Source organism: Polistes fuscatus, unplaced genomic scaffold, assembly GCF_010416935.1.
Source record: "Polistes fuscatus isolate 324 unplaced genomic scaffold, CU_Pfus_HIC Scaffold1, whole genome shotgun sequence".
Lineage (NCBI taxonomy): Eukaryota > Metazoa > Arthropoda > Insecta > Hymenoptera > Vespidae > Polistes > Polistes fuscatus.
Window position 1 is genome coordinate 17,352,510 of NW_025112997.1, and position 24,638 is coordinate 17,377,147.

The 24,638-nt window shown below is 40.0% G+C and overlaps 1 protein-coding gene across 1 annotated transcript in view; it reads right to left on the reverse strand.

Annotated features, from left to right (window-relative positions):
* LOC122515794 overlaps window positions 1–24,638 on the reverse strand; it is a 164,562-nt gene that overhangs the window by 44,512 nt on the left and 95,412 nt on the right. Inside the window, exons 5-8 of the mRNA XM_043633252.1 lie at window positions 18,444–18,581; window positions 7,623–7,732; window positions 4,258–4,376; window positions 1,734–2,040 (exon numbers count right to left, since the gene is read on the reverse strand). Coding sequence (XP_043489187.1) covers window positions 1,734–2,040; window positions 4,258–4,376; window positions 7,623–7,732; window positions 18,444–18,581 — 674 coding nt within the window. The remainder of the gene's footprint in view (window positions 1–1,733; window positions 2,041–4,257; window positions 4,377–7,622; window positions 7,733–18,443; window positions 18,582–24,638) is intronic.

Consider the following 24,638-nt stretch of genomic DNA (forward strand, 5'->3'; position numbering starts at 1 on the left):
TTCGAATGCCTCTCTGAAGCGGCAATCACGATTGCCCAGAATTACGTAAGGGAAATGCGCCCTGTGAATCCATCGACAACGATTACATTGCTGTCTCTCTCTCTCTCTCTCTCTCTCTCTCTCTCTCTCTCTCTCTCTTTCTCTTTTTCCTTTCCTTTCATATATATGCATACGTACAATATATATTTATACACTTTTCCTCCTTCTTTTTCTTTTTAAGAATCTGTGCATTAGAACGAATTCGCACATGCTAATTAGCGCACAAACATTTCTTTATGTCGTTCTATACTTATATATTTATAAAATGCAATGGTAAAAGAGAAATTGAAAAGTTGAATTTTCCGTTGAAAGTTTTCATTTTGATATGTCGAGAAGCTTGTACCGGACAATCGAGCATGTCGTTATCCCCATATTCATCCCTAAGCGACGAATGCGAAATGTAGAATAATCTTCTAAGAAAATAAAAGACGACGCTGAGTTAAAATCTGTCGAAAGATTAAGAGAAGAGAGGAATCGTTTCCGAGAAATAATTCGTACATGACGTTTGTCTAAATGAAAGGAGATCAGCGAAATTTAATTGCAGGACGGTATGCTCGTTTAGAGCAAGAGACAAAAGGATTCGTTTAATCAGATTAGCGTAAGGCTTTCTCCTTTCCCTAAGGAAGGATCGTCTTTCTGAAGAAAGATGAGAGGTATCGCGATAACCAAATACTCTCTTCTCTCTTCTTCGAACGAACTTCATCGAACGTTCATAACTTTATTCACATTATACTACGTCGTGTATCGTCTGAAAGCAATTTTTAATTAATAATCTCCTACTATCTCTGACTTTGAATCATTTCTCTCGTGAAAGAGGACTCCTTAGTTTCGTCGTTGAACGAGATTCAACGATAAATCGATCTTTCACCTTTTTTTCTTGGACAAATATAAGAACGTTATAAACCAATGCGGCTCATGAAAATTGTCCACAGTCGATAATGTCTTTTCTTCTTCCCTTCTCTTTTCAAGTTTTGGATTGTCAAATGTTGGGTATAGAGGCTAAAAGTAGGAGCTATCCTAGCATCTTTGATTATTCTTCTTCCTCTCTGCTCGTACACTTCAACTAGGTGCAGTATAATGTTGCTGCTTACGTCATAGATAGTAAAGCCAGGCTTTTGTAGCTCGAGTTTTCCTCCAGCTCGTGAGGATTTCTATCGGAGGAGGGATTTAATGGGCGTGTTTTTAGTTATCTGTACCCTTCCAATCCAACTATCCACTTACGAATAGAATTAACAAGTTTTTTCTTATCGCCATGTGTTTCGTGTCAGTCTAATATCGCGTGGATCGATATATAATATATATATATATGTAATATCGATTATAATTGAGCTTGCAAGCTTGCCGCAAAAACGTCACTCTTTACGATTGACGCAGACAAAATTGATAACCTCTTGTTACCGGCTTCTAATGCGTACTACTCGACGATCCCGAGGAAGCACTTAATCCTCTTTCACATTGACGAATTGATCCACGCCGGATTCTCTCGGTAAATCCCTAAATCTATCCTGAGCGAAAGCAATATCGAGGAGCAGTTTCGAGGAAATCGCGACTAGGTCTACATGCTCGTAAATAAGTAGCCAAGATCTAAATTGAGACAATGTTTTATCGTTTTCCGTCTAACAAAGCACGAATTTAAGGGAAGAAAGTTAGGAAATATTTTCGATACGGAATGCAAATGAAAGAAGGACACGTACCTTTTGTTGTTGGTTCGTTGGTTCCGTGGCTAAGAGTTGTTTCAAGGCAGTGTGCCCGTGTCCGCTCGACACGGCGGTCGAAGTGGCGCCAGGCGTACTCGGAGTGCTCGGATTGGAACCAGGTGTGTTCGGCGTGTTAGGCCCTGTCGTCGGACTGCTCGGATTGACGCTATCGTTTCCTTTGCTACCGGCATGATGATTTTCTCTGTGTCTCCTCAAACTCCTCGCGTCGCAGTAGGATTTTCCGCAACCCTCGGCCTTGCACTCGAACGGCTTTTTGTTCCGATGCGTCAGCCTGTGACCGTTCCTGAAGAAGATCGAACGATCGACCGCTCGTTTTTTTTTCATTTTACATATAACCCTACACATACACAACACAGGCAACAGGCAGCAGGCAACAGGCAACAGGAAACTCTTGCCATTTGAAAACTATCGATTTGTAACATTCGAAAAGAAGCTTGAAATGAATTCTCTCTGTTTGGAGAAAATGATAAAGAGGCTAACGAAGGCGTTAGAATTTTCGTCTTCTTTTTTCCCCTAAAAGCACCTAGGTGAGAAAGACGATCGAAGGACAAGAGAAAGAGTCATTCTGTCCTCGCCATTCCTTGCTATTTCTCAGAGTTTCCCTTTTCTCGCTCGCTTCTTTTCCTGTAGCCCACCATTGTTGCAAATCCTTTTGGACGAAGAAACGCGGTTACCTTCTAACGGTTATATACCTTGCGCTCCGAAGAAATGCTCGACAAGAGAATATCTCTTGTGGTATAAGCGTTTCCTCGCTCTCTTTCTCTCTCTCTCTCCCTCTCTCTCCCTCTCTCTCCCTCTTGTCCTTTTCTTGCTCGATACTTCCACAATGTACCACTATCCGTTATTTCGCGTATTCTCCCAGACAGCGATGTTCTTCGGAACAACGGGAAAAGACAACGTTGATTTACTTTGATAACAAAGATAGGACGGGAATGTTACAACGACGACGTTACCGTTTTCGTCGATAACTTTAGCATCGCTTTCAAAATAATAAAGACCTCTTTTTTCTTCCGTCATATTTTGATACAATATTTTTTCTTTATTTTTCTATAAAATGCATACTAATAAGCGAGACTTTCTTACGCAAAGAAATCTTATTGTCAAGGTATTACAAAAGATAGATAATTTATTCTTTGCGCTCTTGATTTTGAGGATTTTATTTTGATTATACGAAGAAAGGGAAGATCGATCTTTTGTATGTGTTCCGAAAGAGAAATTCCCTTTTCGAATTTGTCAATTCATTAAAACGGTATTTCGAGTGTAATATGCGCGAAGGACGAAAAGTACGTTGCATAAATAAATAAGATGATCTATAATTTGTTTCTCCAGTGAAAAAATATGCTTCATTACGGAGTTATCGTGAGATAAATGAAAGACTTTAAGAATAGAGAGACAAGTTGGAGGAATTCGATAAAAAAAATAAAAGGCTGTCCCCAACCCCGTCCAGGTCATTCTTTTTTTTTATTTTTTTGCAAGAAAAATGTTCTTCGTTATTCCTGTCTTGTACATTATAATGTTGTTTCAATAAAAATTTCCAAGATAATTCACAAAGATGCTCTTAATGGTTGAAATTACTCATAGTATTTTGTATTATTAAAAAATAAGTATTATAAAGACGTGTGTAAGTTATTGCAATTACGGGACTATAGAACTATAATTTGGTTGAAAATTTCAATGAATTTCATGGAAGTTTATCGAAAAACGGAAAAGCGTTTAGCGATCGAAAACGTAAGTAATACCTCGCCAGCTTTCAGGGCTTACATCGAATGTGGAACCGCTTAACTTTTTATCGACTAAGGGATAAACTATCGAGAGAAGAACTAAAAGGAAAAATAAGGAAGAATGGAGGAAGGAAGTATATATCTAAGAGAAAGAAAGAAAAAGAAAAAGAAAAATACTGTCCAGCTCGAATGGACCAAGGATACATAGCGAATTCCAAGGCAGGCATACGAGACAAGAAAAGAAAGTAAAGAACGTTGGATAGAAATAGGAGAAAGAGGGTTAAGGGTAAGAAAGACGTAGCAGGGGGATTTGGAGATCCGTCTTTGAAGAAAATACAACGGATCCAACTCGGCAGCTAGCCGGTCGGTCAGGTAGTCAACTTCCCCAGACCTATCTCCTCCTCTCATTTCTTTTCTTTCTTCCAGAGGAGAATTGAATCCTTAGTCTTTCTAGTACGATCTATATTTCTACCGCTAACCTTTCTATCTGTTTTTTTTCTTTCTTCCTTTTCTCTAGTTCTTTGTTCTAACGTCACTCTAGTTTCGAGTTTCATGCAAGATTAATCAAAACCAAAATTCACACATTTTCAATACGCTTCTCTCGACGTGAAAACAAAATGATTAGCTGAAATGGTAAAGCGATTAGAAGGTTTTAATGTCTGATCTTTCATTTAACCTATCACAAATATCCTTAAACGAAACTACGTACATACGTATGGACGCGAAGGTGGACGAACGCGTGCGCGCGCGCGCGCGTGTGTGTATGTGTATGTACTCACAAGTGGTCCTGCCGCTTGAACGCCTTCCCGCACATCAGGCACACATATTTCCTCTCGTTGCTGTGCGTCAATTTGTGCTTCGTGAGCGCCGATGCGTTGCTGAACACCTTTCCGCATACCTACAACAGAAGCAAATAGGCATGTTAGTTATGTGTCCTGCTATGAGCAAAATATTACATCGCTGTAGTTATCGTTCCTGCATCTCTTTCGCATTTTTTCATAAATGTTTAAGCACCTTGCAGTTTACGAAATTCTTAAAGGTACGCTAATTAAAATTCCACGAGAATAAAAATTTATTTGTACTTCGTAACGTAATTTCAGTCTTTAAATCCAACATCTCTACAACGTGTACTCCATGTATAAGCGTAAATATCATCGAATTATCTCCATTTCAATGAAATCGATTGACATTCGAGAAGATTTGTTCGAGTTCGTAGAAGAATTTTACCATTGAATTTTACCCTCCTCTCGATGTATAATTATTCGATTGATTTCATTCTATTTGTATTAAAGGTATTATTGGCGATGCTAGAAACGGTATGTCCGTCAAATATGTGAAATTGGGTTTATTACACGTGCCACGACGCGCAGTATTTCAGAAACTATTTCAGGAAGCCAAGAACTTAACGTGAACGAACGAATTCTCGTTGCTGCTGCTTCGTTTCGATCTGCAAAGCTGTATATCGCTTATACGTACAAAAGCTCCTATGAATCTAGGTACGCGAACGAACGATGAATGCATCCCAAAAACCATGCATAGTAAATGGATGAAAAAAAAATACAAACTTGAAAGTTTTGACGTTCGTTAAGACGAACGAAGATGCACCTCGCTCTGGTCAACCAATCGTAGAAAAAGTCGATGAAACATTGGAAAAAATGAAGCAAGACCGACGCATTAACAATTGCGATATTAGTAAGAAGCTGAACATCGACCCTCATTTCTAAGTGATAAGGACGGTTCGTGTTCTCTGGCTACCCACCTATAGAAATTTTTATGCTTCGAGTGCACACCCTATAGAAAAGTGTCAACGACGTAATAAAACTCCAGACTGACATAAACCTTAAGTAGACGAAAGTGGTTGTTTGAAAACGCATGACCAGATGCAACCTCGGTACGGTAGAAACTCTTACTAAATTTCATACAAAAACGTATTACAGACACACACACACACACACACACACATTTTGACTTGTATGTTTTTATTACACTTTTACGAATGGCATGACGTATATTTTCGAGGTTAAATAATATCATAATTATATAACAATTCAAAGCAAGTTTAAGAATCGAAATTTTGGTTCTATCGTATATCCACTATATCCACTTGAAAAATGTTGAGAGGAAGTTGTTCCTCCAATTTCTAAACAGACAATCTAATTTACTTAACTCCTAAGAAGCTCCAGATGCATGAGTACCGCCACACGGGAGTTTCAATTTACGAGGTAAGCGCGCATGAGAGGTGGAGAAGAAAGAGAGAGAGAGAGAGAGAGAGAGAGAGAGAGAGAGAGGATACAGATTCAGGCAGTTCCCCCATCCTGCTGTCCCTCGACCATCATCTCCGTGCCAAAACCCAGATCTTTCGCCCTCAGACGGGGCTTCCTCGAGAGCTAAACAAACATCATTACTCCTGGCCTTTCTACGCCCCTCTTCGTGTCTTTTCTCTTCCTTTCTATCCTCTAGAGTCCAACGTCTACTTCGAGCTTTGGTCATACTACGAGATCTTGCCAAAGTATACCAAGCAACACCGGCTCTGAATACGCAATTCAACGGTGATAATATTGATACTTCGTTAAAAGTGAGTCAAGAGTAAAAGGAAAAAATCCTTCTATCGACGCTTTATCTATCAACTGCATTAAAATGCATACCATTGATTTGATTTTCAAAAAGAATTCCTTCGATTTGTAGATTTTTCTGTTCTAATATTTGAATTATTCAAAATATTTGTTTGATGATAATTTTTTACATTACATTTAAATATGATTGTCATAAAGATCAAATTAAAAGGTATAATCAAATATTTGCAAATGAATAAATCATTATCAATACAAATTTCGTTCTAGTTTCTTAAATATTGAGTGGAAAAAAGCTTACCTAATAAAATAAATATGATCAAAGAAAATAATCAAGTACTATGCGTTACATTAGCGAGAATCATCGGAGAGAGAAAAAAAGAGAGAGAGAGAGAGAGAGAATATGAAAAATTCATGCAGTTATAAGTAATGAGAAAAATTGGCCGTACAAAGATACAAGTAGGTAGAAAAAGAAGATAATAAGACGTCTAACAAAAGTAAGAAGTTGTCAAAGATAAATAAAGAAATGGAGGGGTTTAGTTGGTAACACTAGAACTTAAATACATACGAATGACAACTGTCCCAAAGGAGGTAGATGGTATTGCATCGGTGTGTTATGTTAGATTACGAGCTGTCGTGTTTGGTCCCCAGGCTAGAGAGTTGATTCAACTGAATATTCAACAGCTTTTCCAACCCTTACAAATTCGCTAGGAAAGGCTCGTGCTGCCCTTTGCCTAATGGCTAGTACCTTGGAAAGAGTTGTATATATATATATATACGATAAACGCATAATACGTAGACGAAGATATGCCAACGACGTCTACGTAAAGCGTTGTCTACCTCAAAGTAGATTATAAGCGAGTCGTGCTGTGTTAAGCCATGTAAAAAAGTAAGAGTGAAAGTAAGAGAAAAAGAGGAAGGAATATAGATAGAAGAGGGGGAGAGAAAGAAAACTTGTTCAGAAATAAGGTAACAAATCGTAGGAAGTTTTGGCTTTTGGAACAAATTTTCGTGCGAATCGATTTTACGATTCATCTTCGCCTTGAACTTTTGACCCGTCTGCGCATGACGTTGGTAGAATTAACTTAACGTCCTCGAGAAATTTACTGTCAGAAATTCGTTTATTCGTTTATTTCGAATGATCATTTTTTTTTAGTCGAGATAGTAATCGTTTCCTCTCTTTATTTCTTATTTAGTACATAGGTATCAATTACATGTTCATCGAGAAATATTGTATTAGCAAGAAGAAAAGAAGCGTGCACGACATTTCGTCGAGCCGCACCTAGGCTCCGTGCACCATGCCAAACGCATAGCTTTTTGAAAACGAATGCGCCGACGTGAATCGAAAATAGGTCAACGTCGTTAGCGCTTAATGTTACTATTTCGATTCGTTTGACTGCTTGACTGAAGATAGAAAGAGAAAGAAAAGAGTTAGCGTGCATTTGCAGCAACGTGTAATACGTGACAATGGATATTGACTGAATTATTTTGAATATCGAAAGAGTATATACCTAGATCATAAGCAATAATGTTTGTCTATATCATTTGTATGAAAAGATGGAAATGATTCTTACCTGACATTGCTGTGGTCCTTGCCTGACCGGCGAGGAAGCTTTTGACCGTGGTCTCTTTACTCCTCGTTTTCCGGGATCCCCAGTGCCCGCTTTCGACTCCTCGCTGCTACCTAAAATTACGGAAAACTTCCTGAGACAAATGATCCTGAAAGCGTCGAATCGCGTGAGATAAATCGGACGGTTCTCGCATCGCTTCATTTTTATGTCTCGAAAAACCCGTCTTCTTCGACAAGAAAATCGACTTGTTCTCTCTCTCTCTCCACTATTCGGTGATAGATCTCAAGCTCGCTGCGCTATCCGTCGTTTTCTTTGCGTCACGCGAAACGAAGCGGCTGATCTTCTTTCGAGCCTTCGACTTATGGAAGATTAATCGTCGTGACAAGCTTTTTTGCGCTTTTCTCAGGGATCTACTTAATGACCGATTGCCCTGTCATCGCATTGATCGGAAAACTCTCGACTCGCCTCGCCTCTCTCCTCTTCTTAATCTACCAGGAAAACTTTGGAAGCTTGCATTAAATATGTTTACGTTCGAAGCCGCGATAAATACAAAAAAATGTATACGATCGCTAGTCGCGACACATAATATCTTTCAAATTCTACATTTTGTTTATTTCGATCGATCAATATAGGAGAGAATACGAAAATTGTATTTCCGTCAAGATCGTTTCCACTTGAAAAAACGTCTTTGTGCTTGGTGCGTTACTCTCGAGATGAAGAGAGAGGAAACGTTGTTCGCCAGTTCGTTCGCGAAATCAAAATCCTTCTTTCTGCTTCGTTCTCCGCTCGCAAACTATCATCCTCTCTATCCTTACAATTAGTTTTTTGTGGAATGTTGAAATGCATTGTTCGTTGAACGACAAAAAAATGAATAGCGTATGAAAATAATGACCACGAAAGCTCGTTATTAGAAAATAATACGAGTGTAGGTATAGGAAGAATTTGTTAAGAGATCGATTTATGTACATAGAAAGCAGATTTGTGTGCGCGCGCGAATGAGTTGGTTTTACCCGACGATACGAAAAGATAATGACGTCTAGAAAAATAAAGTTACATAGCGACGAGGTTTGAAATAGAGGTGGAAATATTCGTAGAGAATAGGTCATTTCAATCGATAATTGGCAGCCTCTGATAATACCTTGATTGGTAACGGAAATTAGAGGATGAATCTAATTAGCTGGTTTTATCGTTAAATCTGATCACTGACGGACAATTGTCTTGTGCATTGGCTATGCCGCCGACCTAGAAGTCAAAATCGATCACGACGCAAAAGGTTCGTTCACTCTCGTTTTTACAGGAGTAAAACTATTATATATACAGGTATCTATATATCGAGCCGACTATTCTCCGACGAAAGAATCAGCAAATTTCATTAATTATATAGATACCTAGCTATTGTGCGTGCTGCGTTAAAATGCATTTGCGAAGCGCCGAACGCTTTATTTGAAAAGCGTTCTCGTTGTTGCCCACTGAACAGGGAGGAGAGACGGAAAATGGAACTCGCTAATGAATAATTGTATTTTGCGGTACGGTCATTTTCCTCGCTCTTGCAATATTAACAACTTTTTATGGGATTACACCGGAGACCCGCAATTTCGTTCCATGGCAACAGCGGGAAGAATTCTAATAATCGCTGTATCAAGGCGATGTTTTTTTTCAACGCAAACGCGAATGCTAGGGCGTTAACGAAAGAACACGCGGCCAAACGTTATCCACGATTCCCGCCGAATGAACGGAGACCGATTAAATGTTCTCTCCAATTTTCCGCTTCCCTAGCTATTTTTTCAACGAACTTTAAACCGAGCATGCTCTTTCCTCTCTTTATTTTCTTCTCTTCTTTCTTCCTCTTCCTCTTCCTCTTTCTCTTCCTTTTACTTTAGTCCATTTGCAGGTGATCATGAATCATTTTATTTTTGGTACTTTCCTACCAGTTTGCGAGCTCGACCGCTAAGAACTCTACCACTGTTCTGGCTAAATCGAGTTTCCCGTCACGGTATACCGAGCAGAAGTTAAAAATTCAAAGCTTCCGTTTTCTCTCTTCTATCTTTCTCCCTCTTATTTTCTCCCCAGGCAGTGGTAGAAGCGGAGTTACTGGAGGAGCTTTATGTGTGAATGTGTGGTCTTTACTTTGTAGAAGAGACCATAAAAGGGCCTTGCAGTTTAATCTGAACGACCAAGTAATGAAAATGATACGCAAACAAGGGAGGAGGAAAATATAGGGGGAGAGAAAAGAGATGTAAAACTCGCAGTCCTTCCATTCAAGTATATATTCCGGGGGAAAAATATTTCTTTTCCACGAGAGATAATCTTTTTTCATAATTTTTAATCATAAAACAATATATACCTGTGTAGAAAAAGTGATGCATACAAATGATTTATACATTTCTTTTCTTCTTCAAACATAAAGAGGCTTATGTTACGTGCGAATGAGCGATAGAAACATCTATATTTCCACCGTCAACGTATGTTTTTCCAAGTCGATGAAGATAATCCTTAGCTGATCTATTCGTCGCTATGCGGTTTGATTGATGTACGCGTTTTCTCGTTAGAAAAAAAGTACTTTTACGTTTAGATTAAAAAAGGAATAAAATATCCAGAGAACATCCTCCTAGCGACATCTATGTGCTATCCTAAGTAGTACATTGTATTCCACGTGTAAGTGTAACATTTCTGTATCCCCACTCAACGATTAGTTCGAAAGGCTTTTTTTTCCTTTATCGACGCTTACCATACCCTTACTCAACAACGAACTTTAACAGAGTGATTCGAATATCTACTTTTTTCTAACTTCTGAATAGGAAACGCCCTGTAAATGCATTTAAAGCATAGGAGAAAAAAAACTTTCGAACGTGATAGTTGTCGATAGTTTCGTCTCGCAACATTGTCAGCGAGACCTCAACAGAATTCTCTCCGCACGTGATACAATACGGAGACGACAAATTGTTTCCCCTTTCGAGTTTGCATCCGAGTTCGAAGTAGTTAGACGATGGGAGAACGATGGTTGATGCGTTCTCAGAATTGCGAATAGAGAAACTAAATATTTCAAGCCAATAAACAACTCTTATAATATTATTTTCTTTCTAAAGACTTTTCAATATAATTTTGACTAGCGTAAGATCTACGTAATACCAAAATTATCGAATAATAGCAAAAAGTTATTGAAATTGGAAAGATAATGAATATTGTAAAAGATAATTAAACATCAATACAATTCTTTCATCTTTTCTTCCATTGGATATCGCAGATTTATTTGAAAATAAAACGCCCAAATCCCGCAATAAGAATATTATAAATGTTATAAAAGTTGGACAACGTAGGAGTTATTTCGAGATATCTTTAAAGAAAGCTCTATGTTCGTCCATCGCGGTTGTTGATAGAGAATGATAAAAAATAGCATCCGAGTTAGTAAGATTCCATTGATAACTGGTAATGGAGCCGAAAGTTCGGGTATCGGGTTGGTAAAACCTGGGCTAAAACCCGGGGGACCGGATGACAATCGAGGGCAGGCCAAACTGAGATAGTTTTGCTTTTTATCGAATCTCTTCGGGGCATATTATACAGCGCAGAGAAATCGTTAGTACCGTGAACGCTTGAAATACAGCCGGTTTGCGCTACCAAAAAGCAACAAACCTTCCTATGATATACGGATGTAAGTACCTACGTAGACGAAAGTAGACGAAAAAAAAATGCGTGTAACGCTTTTGGCTATCAACGTGTAAGGGCTGCTGTTACCTGTAGATTTGCATACGCACGTAAATAGTTATGCGAGTCATTCATTTTTCTATCTAAAATATTATTTATCCGGCCTTAAAAAGAAATATATTCTTACCTAGCCTGAATTACTTATTTAAACAATGCGATTAATATCGCATAAAATAGAAACTACATATGTATGTATTTACGTTTCTGAATTTTAAAAAACTTACCCGATATGTACGTCAAGGGAATATAGATATTCGACGGAACGTTCTTGTAAAATATTTGAAAAACTTCTTATCACTGTGAACAGAAAATTCTCTACGTGATACGAATACGGAGGTATATATTATTTGTCTCATAAATTCTTTTACAACATAATTCTACGTCATATAAATATTATATAAAAACTATTGACACATATATCAATAAAACGTGACGAATAAAGATGACAATAGAGTCTAACGATGCGTTCCCTCGAGAAGCGAGGCTTCTCGATATGGTATGGGGTGTGATTGGGCGGGCACCTGCATTCCTTATAAGCGAGGAAGTTGTTCGATGATAAAGAATAATTTTTTGGAAAGCAAAGAGTCCAAGATATAATATATAACCAATATAACTTTTATTTTCGCCCATGCAAGAAGTTTGGAAAGATTCGTACGAAAAGTCGCGCATATAAAAAAAAGATGCGTGTAAGAATGGTTATAGGTGTGGGCGTGTGCGCGCGTATCGAGGGTAACACCACGGAGACGAATTCCTCGATAACCCAAGTTATTAACTCATAAAGGGCGAATTAAGGTAGGATAGGGGCTGAAGCATCTCCGCTATTATCGCGAATTTACATGTTCCAGGAGTAGGGTCGAACGAGATGAAGGCGGATCCAGGTTACACTCCTTATTTTCTAGCGGCAGACTAGCTCGTTGCTCTCGCACCTTCCTTTTTCCTCTTCGGTCTCATCAGGCAATAAAGGCTGCCGCTATAACGCATAATGGTTCAATTAAGAAGTTCCCGCTTCCAAGTTATCGGAATAACTTTGGTAAGGATATTCTCTGCTCGGAGAATCGGAGTTCATTGTCAAAGATCATTGAAAGTATTGTCATTGCCGATGTAATTGTCCAAACGATCGAATGATTTCTCGAAGCGGCAAAATCGACGATCCAAAATCGACGATCCAAAATCGACGATCCAAAATCGACGATCGAAAATCGTAATCGGAGCCGAACGTGTATGCGCGCGCACATGCGAATAAGCGATGATACCCTTGGTATGGGTAAGCTTTGGTTCTTATCGTGGGCGTGTGTGTGCTTCCAAGAGATAGCACCGGGAAGGGGGTATGTCAAAGAGAATAAGCGATCGATACTCTCGATGGCCCTTTCGCAGAGAGATTAGCTCTCGCAACCTCTACCTACGGTACAGTTCGTAGTTATAGAGAGAACAAGAGACCGAGTAGGAGAAAGATAGAAAGAGGGGAAAAAGACAAGACGAGAGCGCCAGCCGATAAATTCTTGTCCAACCAAACATAATCGACGTGATCGCGCATGAACCCGATGGTCTTTCGTGGAACGATTAGCTTTTCAAATGAACGGGTGCTACGAGGAATACTATCGATTTCCTATGCATCACAAATATGATATAAAAGAAAAAGAGATTTTCGCATTGAAATAAATAAATAAGAGATTAAAAGAAAAGAGAGTAGAGAGTCATCGCAATATGGGAAGGACTGTACCGTACTGTTGCGTAGAAACTAGTAGTTGGCGCAACTACTCCACTTTATTACCGCGCTCTACTTCACTGTCGTGTTCAGGACTTTGCAGGGTGTTCCTTCGGCATTTCTATCCTCTAAACTTGCGAGAAACTTATCCCTCCTTACCTGAATCCTCTAGAAGATTGTAAACTAATGTCTGATTTATCATCGAAAACTCCTCGATAAGAAAAGTGTATGCAAATGTTATTAGGATAAAAAAAGGAGATGGAAGGGGTATTTATTCGAATAGTTTTTCGCGCTTGTATCCTATTCCAGGGTGGAAAGATCGGGCAGAGTATATAGATATAGGGAAAAGTGGTCATAGATAGAGTTCCCCGTTGGAGGCACCTCTGCACTTGGCGTGAAAGGCTGTTAGCATAGGAACGGTTCCCCTCGAGTGGAGTGTTCTATTGTCGGGTCAGCCGTTCGTAGAAGTGCCATCGGCCTCGAAGTGTCGTATATACTCTGAGAAAGAACACTGAGCGCGCTATCGAGAAACCGACCGGTACACAACAATGGACTGCTCTCAGTCCCGAGCGTCTGCTACCTTCTTCTTGTTACCGCCGTTTCCATTGTTCCACTGACCCTTACCCTCTCGGTGTTTCCACTTTGACAACAAGCTACGCGTCCAAATGCTTTTTCCTCTTGGTTCGGTTATTGCTCGGTTACGCGCGTTCGCCAATTATTTACATTTTCTGTCGACTTTCGCTTCGATCAAAAGTCTAAGGATACAATTTCCGGGAGATCGCGACAATTTCAAAAACGAGACGGAAAGTGCGAGCGATGTTTCGACGTTGTCGAGCGTGTTAGGCTTTTTTTTCGCCAGTTTTTCCAACCGCGTAAAAGTTCAGTGAAGTGTTACGAAAATTATAGGAAGTCGATGTCGTCGCAGCCAAAGACCGATAAAAAGGGTGAAGCGAGTGAGATCGAGAACGAACGGAAAGGGAGACGTGCCGGATAAAAGCGATTCAGTTACTTTACGACCTTACATCGCGCTCATAGTTTCCGTACCCGCAGGGCATTGTGCGAACCAAGTAAATTGAGCCTCGTAAATTGTAGATAATTGATTACAGCTGTCGCGCGCGGTGTATTCCCTTGCAGTGGTGTCCGTGCATATCTTTGTGACATTTTCATTAACTCGCTATGAGGAACGCTAGTAGTGGAATAAAGCATAACAGAAGAACGGAAAGTAATAGAAAAAGAAGAAACGGGAGCGAAACGAGTTCGAGCGAAAGAAATGAAAAGGTAAAAGAGGAAGCGGAAAAAGCGAGTGTACGTTCACGCGGAATAATTAAATATCTCCCCGAGAAATACATATTTATACGCGAATCTTGGTTATTGGAATAGAGGAAGTATCTCCTTCCCCTATCCCCTTCCCTCGTTTTCTTTTCTTCGCTGAATTCCTCGCTCTCGTTCAACGACGATTGGTGGCGCGAAACGCGAATGCAAATGACGTCAGTTCATTCCTATGCAAATATATTCACGTGATGCGTTTTTGAAACTGGCGAAACTAGTATGACGAGTGTTAGATATGTCTTGATTACGATCGAATGTCTTTTTCATTACCGAACGAATGTTTCTAGGTTAGAATACATTTATATTTTTCTTTCTTCCCTTCTTCCCTTCTTCCTTTCTTTCGTTCTTTTTATTCGTCTGAAATATATAAATGTACTATATCTATACATAAGAGAACTTTTTTTATCGCGAAAAAGCATACGCGATTTTCAGCATTTTTCAAGGAAACATTACTTATGAAATAACGGACGGAACGCGCGATGTCCCAAACAGCTAATGCAGGAAGATAAAATTCCAGCGCTTTCGATTGAAACGTTGGCTGGCATGTACAAGCGAATTCCATAAATCGCGTAGCTCGTGCATATCCGAAAAATATGAGAACGTCGAAAGGCTATGATGAAAAAGTCTATATATTCGGATTGCGTCGCGTATATTTTCAAATACAAGGCATACATTTTGGGGTTGAAAAATGTTGCGAGCAAAAAAGTTAAATGCGTAATCATTACTTTCTGCAAAGCGAGATCTCTGTCTGAAAGAATGACCACGATGAAATCTAGATGACGATCTAATAATCTACTTCCTGACTCTGACACACGAGGTATATGACATTAACGTCCGGCCGATTATTTCACCATTAATTTCGGTCTCTAATAACAATGACAAAGCACGCCGCGTTGATCCGAATAATTACTTCGCGCCCCCGACCACATCATGATCGCCAAACCTAATAGTATTATCACGATCGCTATGAGCTTGGAAACACGCGAGGAATCGATCAACCGTGTCTTTTTATCTCTTTCAATATACCACATATATATTTCAGGGGAAGAATTTTTCGCGTATCGATGCAAGGACGGTGGTAGGCTATCAGAGATATTTCGAGGTAGCGAAGCAAATTGCTGTTTTTCTTCCTTTTCACGCTTCCATCTATTGCAATGCGCTCTATTTGCATAGTCGTTGGTAATAGAAATTATATTAATGGACGGTGTGTCGGCAAAGCTCCTTAAAAAAATTCATCAAGTTTTCCAAATAGCTTTACACCGTCTCGAATCAAAATATCTCGCATTGAATCTCGTAAAGGGATCGATGAAAAACTACAAAACTACGAAACTAAAGAGACGGAGAGAAAGAAAGAAAAACAGTTATGTTCATAAAAATTCATAGAGTTGTTTAATAAGTCTCGTATTCATTCGTCATATTGCGGATAAATTTGAGGCACGTAACGCGTGTCCTTTTCGAACGTGCGGATTATGGAAGTGGCGCAGCGTTGCACATATTACCCGAGAACATAGCACGGTGCATAATAGAAACTACGGTTAGCATGGAGAAAGCCGGAAGAGGAGACGGTTCGTGGTCAAATTTCAACTGCGCGTACTTCGATGCTTCCGTCTCGATCAATTTACTTCTCGTTTGCGGCCCATACCAATAAAGGGACGATGTATCGTACTCTGTATGCACAATCCTCTACAAATGCACTTTAGTATATGGCAGAACGACGCGCATCAATCATAGGGAAAATTGTGCGACCGAACGCGATGCAATTAAGTGTTCCATTTCTAACTTGCTCATCGGCACGATCATTTTTGACGCAAACTACCTTTATTCTGTATGCTTTCCATGTTTAACTTCGAAATATAACTCGTTAACGATGCACATATCCGTAGCCTTAAAAATGTCTTCGAATGGTTCCAACATTTCATTTATTATTATAGTGCGAGATGAATGTTTCATTGAAGCTTGTTTATATGCTCGATCGTTCTTATCGTATCGCATTTTGCAGTAATGCACGTTCTAATTCTCTTCCTTTTAAGTTTAGCATTGAAAGTAGAGGCAATCGTTTTCGAGTGTACCGTAGACTTTAGTAGAAAATCTTATCCTTATCCTAGCATTAGGTTGCAAAGAAATATCGGCAAACAGGCACTTAACCGCGTTATGATCGTTCGTACCCTTCTTCGAGCTCGTCTTCGTAGTATCATCCACCAAATTGCCATCTGGACGTTTTTGCTTCCAACCAACGTTTCTTCTATTTTTCTTTACTCTCTTTGCGTCGTCTAATCGACGAAAATCGTCTTACATTTACCTTCGGGAGGTAAGAAAAGAAAGTCTATGTCTATATATAGTATGTTTTACTACGATAAAATTGTATTACTAGATTATTGTTGAAGCCGAATAATCAGCATTAGAAGCAACGCGAGCTTGTTTCATCGATCCTTTGTACCTGTTCTTTTCTTTTTACGTACATAAATATGCATACTAACGGTATGTATGCTATGGGACACATTTCCATCCCTATCTCTCTTTTCATCTTTCTTATCTTTTAAGTTAAGAATGTTCAAAGTTTTGGCGTTTCACGCTTTATCGCGTTTTCAAAATCCTATGAATGAATGAAAGAAGAAAAAGTCAACGTCGTGAAACTTGGAGTCTAAGTCAAAGTAAGACTTCCACCAGGCGTGTTTCATCGAATGAGACCTTTTACGAGCGATCTCTAGGCAAGATGGAAGTGGACTATCCGTTAGGCTAGACGATGTCCGCTATAATTCCGGAATCTGATGGTAGTTTGAGAGATTGGATAAGGGATCCATAAACTTCAACGTAATCCCGACGTGTTTGAAAGCTCACAGCTGGCTCCCTCGGAGAAAACTCTCTAGAGCAAAGTGATTTCTTTTCGACGAAGGATTCTTAAAAAAGAAGAATGCCGAAGAAGATCAGAAAGGAAAAAAAAGAGAAGCAAAACCGCGTTCGATTTCGCTCTCGAGTTTTCCATCTACGTATTCTTCTTTTGCAAGCTTCTCTCTGAGACTAGTACCGATGAAAGGACAAACGGATGGATATTATTCGCAAACCGAAGGCGCAACATTAACGTTGCGTTTCGTGTCGTCAAATGAAAGAGAGAGAGAGAGAGAGACTCAAGTCAAATACATTATCCGAGTTGCTTCAATTCGATTGATCGACCAAAACTTTAAACTCACCGTTATCGAAGACTTTTTTCAATATATCGTTCGCGTTTGAAATACTTTAAGCTTTCGCGAAATGTAATATCGTGTTGCATTTTTTCGAAAGCTGTTGACACAAGCGACAGAAAAATTAAATTTGTTTACTCGCAAAAACGATTGTTCATTTGTTTCATAGCTCGACTGGGACCTCTCGCGAGAACAAGTGCTCTATGTCAAATCAATCCCATAAAGCGTAAATGTAAACTGCGTAGGCCTTTTCGCGGCACGCTTCGATATACCCATCGAATATACGCAAAGCCGTTTAAACGATGCTTCTTCGATTCCATAATATTATAGGATTCGTGAAAAAAGCGAACTGTCGTTGGACTGCTCTCCGGTCGAGAAAAAATAAATTAGGCGAAAATTTGTAGTGTCGGATGGTGGTATTTAAAGATAGCAGGAGGCATCTTGATTACCAGAGCAATGCGTGCTCGCCGAGTAAACAATGCACGATTCCGTGGAACTCGCGTACAACCACCCTCTCGGTCCTTTCTACGTGCCGGAAACAATAGGCTTTATATGTCGCGCGCGGTACTACGCGCGGAAATGGTCTTTCCGACTTGTTCGAACTAGTTATACCTTGTCTCGAGCGTGTTCCGAACGCGGCAACCATCGCGCGTTACCGAGTTCAGAGAATGCAACAACAATCACGTTAATGTATTGTCCCCGGTTTCATCGGAGCTATCGCGATCCTGTTTACCTCTTTTCTCTCTGTATTCTCCTGTCTTCGCAATAATATAACGATGGAATGACCCACCGTTTTGTTTTCTAATCGTTTATCATTCGATAATCAAATGTATTTCGAAGCATTTATGCGCGAGACGCTTTAACTCGACACAAATTTTCTATCATCGATCTCGATCCCGAATAACTTACCCGTATCGTTGTCTCCCGGAACACCGAGGCTATCGCTATTATCGTTGATGAAAGCTTCCGCCGTTGATGTAAAGGTTTGCGGCGATAACGTGAGATCCGGCCCACTCTCGTTATCGAACAGCTCCAAGCTGCCATTTCCTGAAAAATCAAACATTCAGTTTAATAGGGGCAACAATTTTTCATAAGATATAGCAAAGCGTTTTATTCTCTAGAACATCGTGAAAGAAATAGTTTCCGATGCCAAACATAGAGCGACCCCGAGCTTGGAAAACAACGCGATGACAAACGAACAAGATTCTTCGCGCGTCGCGAGAGAACGCGTGCCATCTAAATAATTGGCATCGCCCCTAATGTGGACACGTAGCGTTATTAACGTCTCTAATTTGTACCATTTGTTTTTAACACCGAACGAAAAATAGTACATTCGCTCTGCCTATTCTTACTTTTTACACTTTCCAAGTTCACGGAGTAAGATCTGTGTGGGACGATGCTTTTAACTTCATTTGGATGTACTTATGTTTCTACACACACACACACACACACACACACCGATTATAAATAAAAAAAGAATAAATATTTAACGCGTAAGTAGAGAATACTTTTTATTTTGTTGTTCTTTTTGTTTGAATAGTCGCGGGGCATTTTTTCCATTTAGTCACATATAGAGCTTGTACATACGCACCTGCGACACGGACAATAATTTACGAAGCATACATAATATATAAATTTTAGCTTACGACTATCGACGTTTCGAGCCCGCACGCGATACCTTATGCATTCAGGTATACGTTAGCATTTATAGTATGCCGCGTAGTGTGCGAGAGTATGTGCTTCGGTCGGAATTAATACATTCGAAATTATGCGTTTGTGTTTGCGTTAATGCTTACGCAGTAGCATCTCCCTACTTGGGTTAGTTAAATATGTAAATATAAGCGGTTCGGATATATGCCGGGCATTACCTTTCGTTACAACGTTGTCGAATAATAAGAGGAGATAAAAGGGAGACGAATGAATGGGTGGGACGACCAACGAACGCATTCTCGAATTAACGTCGAACGACAGACGCGTTATTCTTATATACGGTAATGATGTTATTGCTAAACTTTTCTAATTAATTTTCGTTCAAAGAGACGAAGGAGCAAAGAAAAACGTAAATCTCGGAAGGTACTCCGAAAGGTGAGTCGTAGAAGAAGAGAAAACGAGGAGATTGGAAAAGTAGAAAAATAAGACGAGAGATTCGATCGTTATCGTGGAAAGCGAGGAAAAGAAGAGGGAGAGGAAGAGGGAGAGGAAGAGGGAGAGGAAGAGGAGAAAACTCAGGAGCGAGTTTATTCGGTGCGCGAACGAAGCCAACGAAGGCAGATATTAATTTTCCCGATGTATATGGATGAGTTCCGACTAGGCCATGTTGCAGAGATGCAAAGAGACGGTAGATGGTTAGGTTGGGGGATTGCTCGTAGAGAAGAAAGGAGGAGGCGGGTTACCACCCGTAGCGTTCGGTTCTACGGGGACGCTCTGGCGGCGCGGTGCTCCTACAGAATGGCGAAGGGTGGCTAAATTGCTATCGATCTCCCAACCTCGTAAATATCGTTTACTCTAGTCTCATCTCATTCAAAACTGGATGCCGCTAGCACCGCAATACGTGTTATTCTAACGAAGCCCTATACCACCCTTCCCATTGAGGGTCTTCCATTTAATAATCGCTTTTTTCTTTCTCCCTTTGATAAATTAACGTTACGCGAGTGTTAGCGACTTTAAACGAAGGAAGAGGCATATCCACGAGAATGCCATTAAACGTCGTTTATTTCGAGTATTCGGCCGATAGAGATAAAGAGAGATGAGCTGAAAACGAGTTAGATTAATCGAATCGAATGTTCTTGGTTGCTACTGCGGACAAAGATGTATAGCAAAGAATAGGTCAAAAAAAAGGAATTTTTGGTAAGATTGGCGATATGCAAATTCGGTTAAGGAGAACGATTCGCGTGCTAGATCTGCCTGTACTATCTTTCGTATCACGGCAGCCGGCGTAGCGGTATTACGAAACTTCCAGCCATAGCGCACAAATGTCGCGTTCAAAGTCCGAGCCACGGTTGCTATTTTCCCTTTGTATAGCATAAGCTCCAGTCATTATCTCGACCGTACACCGTAGTGTCTTGAGAACTTCGACTCCTTTGCCTAGTCCCCGTCCTATTATTGTTCTTGTTTCAGGCGAAGCCGACTTCGAGCGACTCGAAAAGCGACCTTTCTCGACTATCTGGTCGATTTCGCGTCGGCCTTGCGAAAATATCCTCTAGAAATGTTGCTGCTGCTGCTGCTGTCATCGTTGACGCTGCGATTCCGAGTAAAAAAGAAGATTTAGGATCGGCAATTCTGAATTATATCGATCAATATGTAACGGGCGACAGGGACGAGCAGTAATCAACGGTGGCGAGCGCGATAAGAGCGCGATAAGAGCGCGATAATCGTGTTATTACAGTTAATGTGTCGCAATTAAAGCCGTTATTTAGGATGGCAAACAATCGTTCTCGTGATTGTCGATTAACAACGTTTTCGCATCATCACGACGACATCATTTTAAGCGCGGAACGGCGCGCGAATCGTAAGCCCATGCCCCGTGCTCCGTTTACGAAGGATGTTCGTTAGTCTCTGTCTATACTCGTTGCTCCGATTAAATGAAAACTATCTTGTAATATGTCTCCAGACGCGACAACTATTCTCATTAAGAAGTTTCTTCAAGTTTACCAAACGTTTCGCTTTTTATCAGTTTTTCTTTCCGTTCGTTCTATTCGCCGGTATCGTTTCAATAGCGAAGCCAATTTGCGATCAACGAACAAGAATCGCTCTACTACTACTACTACTACTAGTTCGTATTTATCATAATGCGAAATGATTAGAAGAAGCCTACTTAAAGACCTTACATATCTTGACGTGAATCAGTACACGCGTTAAGGTGTGCTAAGTGGTTTGCGAAAGGGATTCCTTTCGAGAATGTAAAGAACTTTCATTAAAAATTCTCTTTGTACCGCAGCTCGAGGAGATGATCTACGTTGAAAAGATCACTAAGTGGTAGTATCTTCAGTTGAATCTGCATTAAGAACCACTCGAGACGAGTCAAACGTATAACAATTGTTTATCCTTCTTCTCTTATCTTTTCTATATAAGTAAGCGCAAAGATGTACAACATTTTGATTGATCAACGATCAAACGAAATAGCTAATATTAAGAAATATAAATAAAATTTTGTAAAATCTCGTTAAGTCTTGACAATAAAATGTATATAAAATGTAGATATACATCGAATGGGGAGTAAAATACGATATACTATGACGAAAAGAAGCGTGAATGCGAAATAGCGAAGGAGGCGACACCATGACGGTGGTAAGAGTTTGGTGGAAATTTGTTAGGAACTACACCACTACCGATTTCTCGCTCAACGGCAAACAAAGCGAAAAATAGAGAAATTCAATAGCGCAAAAGAGCAAGTGTCGATATACTTTCGAGATTAATTAGAGGGAAATCTTTTAACGGGGCGAGGTCGAGAAAATACCTATTGTCCTAAAAAATATTCTCAACGTTTTTCCATGCTTTAGCGAGTAAACTAAATGTTTCTATGCCAAGTAAAGAATAGAAAAAAAAAAAAAAGGTATAACTCGAAAAAAACAAGAAAGCCTTTTATCCATTGTTTTAATTTCCTGTTCTTGAAGTTGAAATTAAATAATAATACTTTTTCCTTCCGCGAAAAATAGGGTCATTATGATTTCGCGAAAGAAAACGCAATTTACGGATGAACGCAATTTCATTCGTATAGAGGCGAAAAAGTCTCCCTTAATTATAGACAAGGGTACACCGAACGATGCTCAGCGAGGGGTTTAGCCTGCCTATGAAGCGAACATTAATTAAATCGAGCAGTTCCTGGATGCGATGGTGGAAAAGGAGAAAGCAGGCGAGGCATCCCTTTGACCAAAGTCAGTTTCTATCGCAAATTAAAATCCTATCCTGCACGCGAGCGCTGAAAAATAATTTGGCTGATGCGAGTTTGGTACGCATCAACGTATGTTTTGCGTTTGCTGACATTGGTGTTGCACCGCTTACGAGGACATTTGGAAGAATCTTCGATTAATTCGCGCGCGCGAATTGAATCGAGTTTTTAATAGACAAAATGCGCCAATGAGACACGTGTAATAGTTCGAACATCGTTACAATCGCGATACTCAATATTCTCTCGTCATTTTAACGATTCGCTATCACATTGTTCCGATCGCTACGCTTGAAGCAATATTCAAGCTTGGTGCTATTAACGCTAATCCATTTTGGTAATACCATGACAAATTATAGCTCGCTAATCCGACCGATTCCTCGCACACAACAAAAGGGAAGCGACTGTGCTCGAACGTTCTCCAAAATATATCGAATTGTCCTCGCGAAGATATCAAAGGGCTTTTCGCGCATTGCTTTTGTGCGTCCGTCGATGCGTCCAGCCAGTATTATATCCACGGCAGAACGCGTAATGAATAGTTAATTAATGCCATTGTTTCTTACATTTTCAAAACGATGCCAACGATTAACTAGGATCATTATCAGTAATATTACAAAGCCGCATCGTCAATAGGAACGACAACAAAGCGATATTAAATGAGTTTTGTTTCTCCTCTAACAACGTTAACGAGAAATAAGATATAAATTCGATCGAATCTCCTTTTCTAATTTTTCACAATCGACGTTCGTGATCCTTGATAATAAGGAGGACGTTTAATTTTCTATTGAAACGTCGTACGGCGTTGAGAAAAAGTTTGCGAGCCCCTGCGAAAATCGCGAGACGATGGAAAATCGAGAACGGAGATAGGGAGAGAGAAAGAGAAAAGGGAAGAGGAAAGTTAGGTCTCTTTTTGTAGGGGGTTTGAAAGGCAAAGTCTGAAACAGCAGAGCCAACCACCCGTGTCCCTCGTGTTTCTTTCTTGTCGTTTGTCGTAGATTCGGGCGCAACCTCGGCTAGAACACTTAATCAACTCTCGTTGCGGTCTAATGGCTTAATACCGCGAATAGCTTTGTCCAAGGACCGCGACTTTCTTCCGAGCCGAGTTAATTCAAATTTAAACCACCGTGCTTGCTTCGTAACATCCTCGCTTGATAATTACACGCTCGAGCTTTATACCATCGGTTCAAGGTTCTATACCAACTTTACAACTTTACGATGCTTCAAAAATACTTTCTAATCGTAATCATTTTTATCTTGCTTCATTCGACCGTGTCATAGGTTTTCAAATAAAGCGAATTATGAATTTGCCATTGTAAAGAAAGTTAACAACGGGTTACGGGTACCCGTGCACATTTTGAAAAGAATTCTGTGCTTTAATTAGCGACAGTCCTTTTGAAAGTTTAGATCAGGATTCGATATCTAGATTGAATAAACGGAAAGGATTGAACTATTTTCCCAGAACCACGCCCATTAATATTGATTCGAACGTTTAACATCTAGTACGGAGAAACTCGTCAGACGTAAAGGGATTTCCTAGAATCGGTAATAAGGCATCGGTTCCTGATTCGTAAATCATATGAAGTATTTCCAATAATAATATTGAACCAATTTGCTATTCGTTCTCTATATTCGTAATAAAGAAAGCTTTCAATTTGAACCCACACTTTTGTTCAAAAGTATTCGATATCTCTCCAGGGACGTAAAGATAAAAGTAAAGAAGATCGATTAGAAAAGTTTGAGCGTTATCGATAGAGGAAATGGAAATGATTCTCGTCGACTTTGCGATTCGGAGATGGATAGAAAGAGAGGATGAGAAAGGGCAAAGAGACCAATGAATATCCGTATCCTCGGTTGTATGGCAATATCGCGGTAAACCCGAAGTAAATATGTGCCGAACACACCTCTCCTGTTTTAGCCGGTAGCCCACTGGCAGAAAAGCGGAGGCAGGAAAGCGGAGGCAGTTGCCCCCTATGGTAGCCGCTATACTATAATAGCCTCTATGACAGGCAACGTGACTTGATATCATGCTAGTAAATGTAGTCTAGACGAATCGAGACTATCTATACGTTCTATACACAGCTACCGGCTGTGCGACCATGCCGCCGCGGGTTATAGCCAGTTCCGTACGAGTCTCATGAGAACTCACCAACGGTAAATACGGATGCGAGAGCCCCAATGTCGTTATACGAAACGCTAAGGTCTCGTTAGAAACGTTTGCA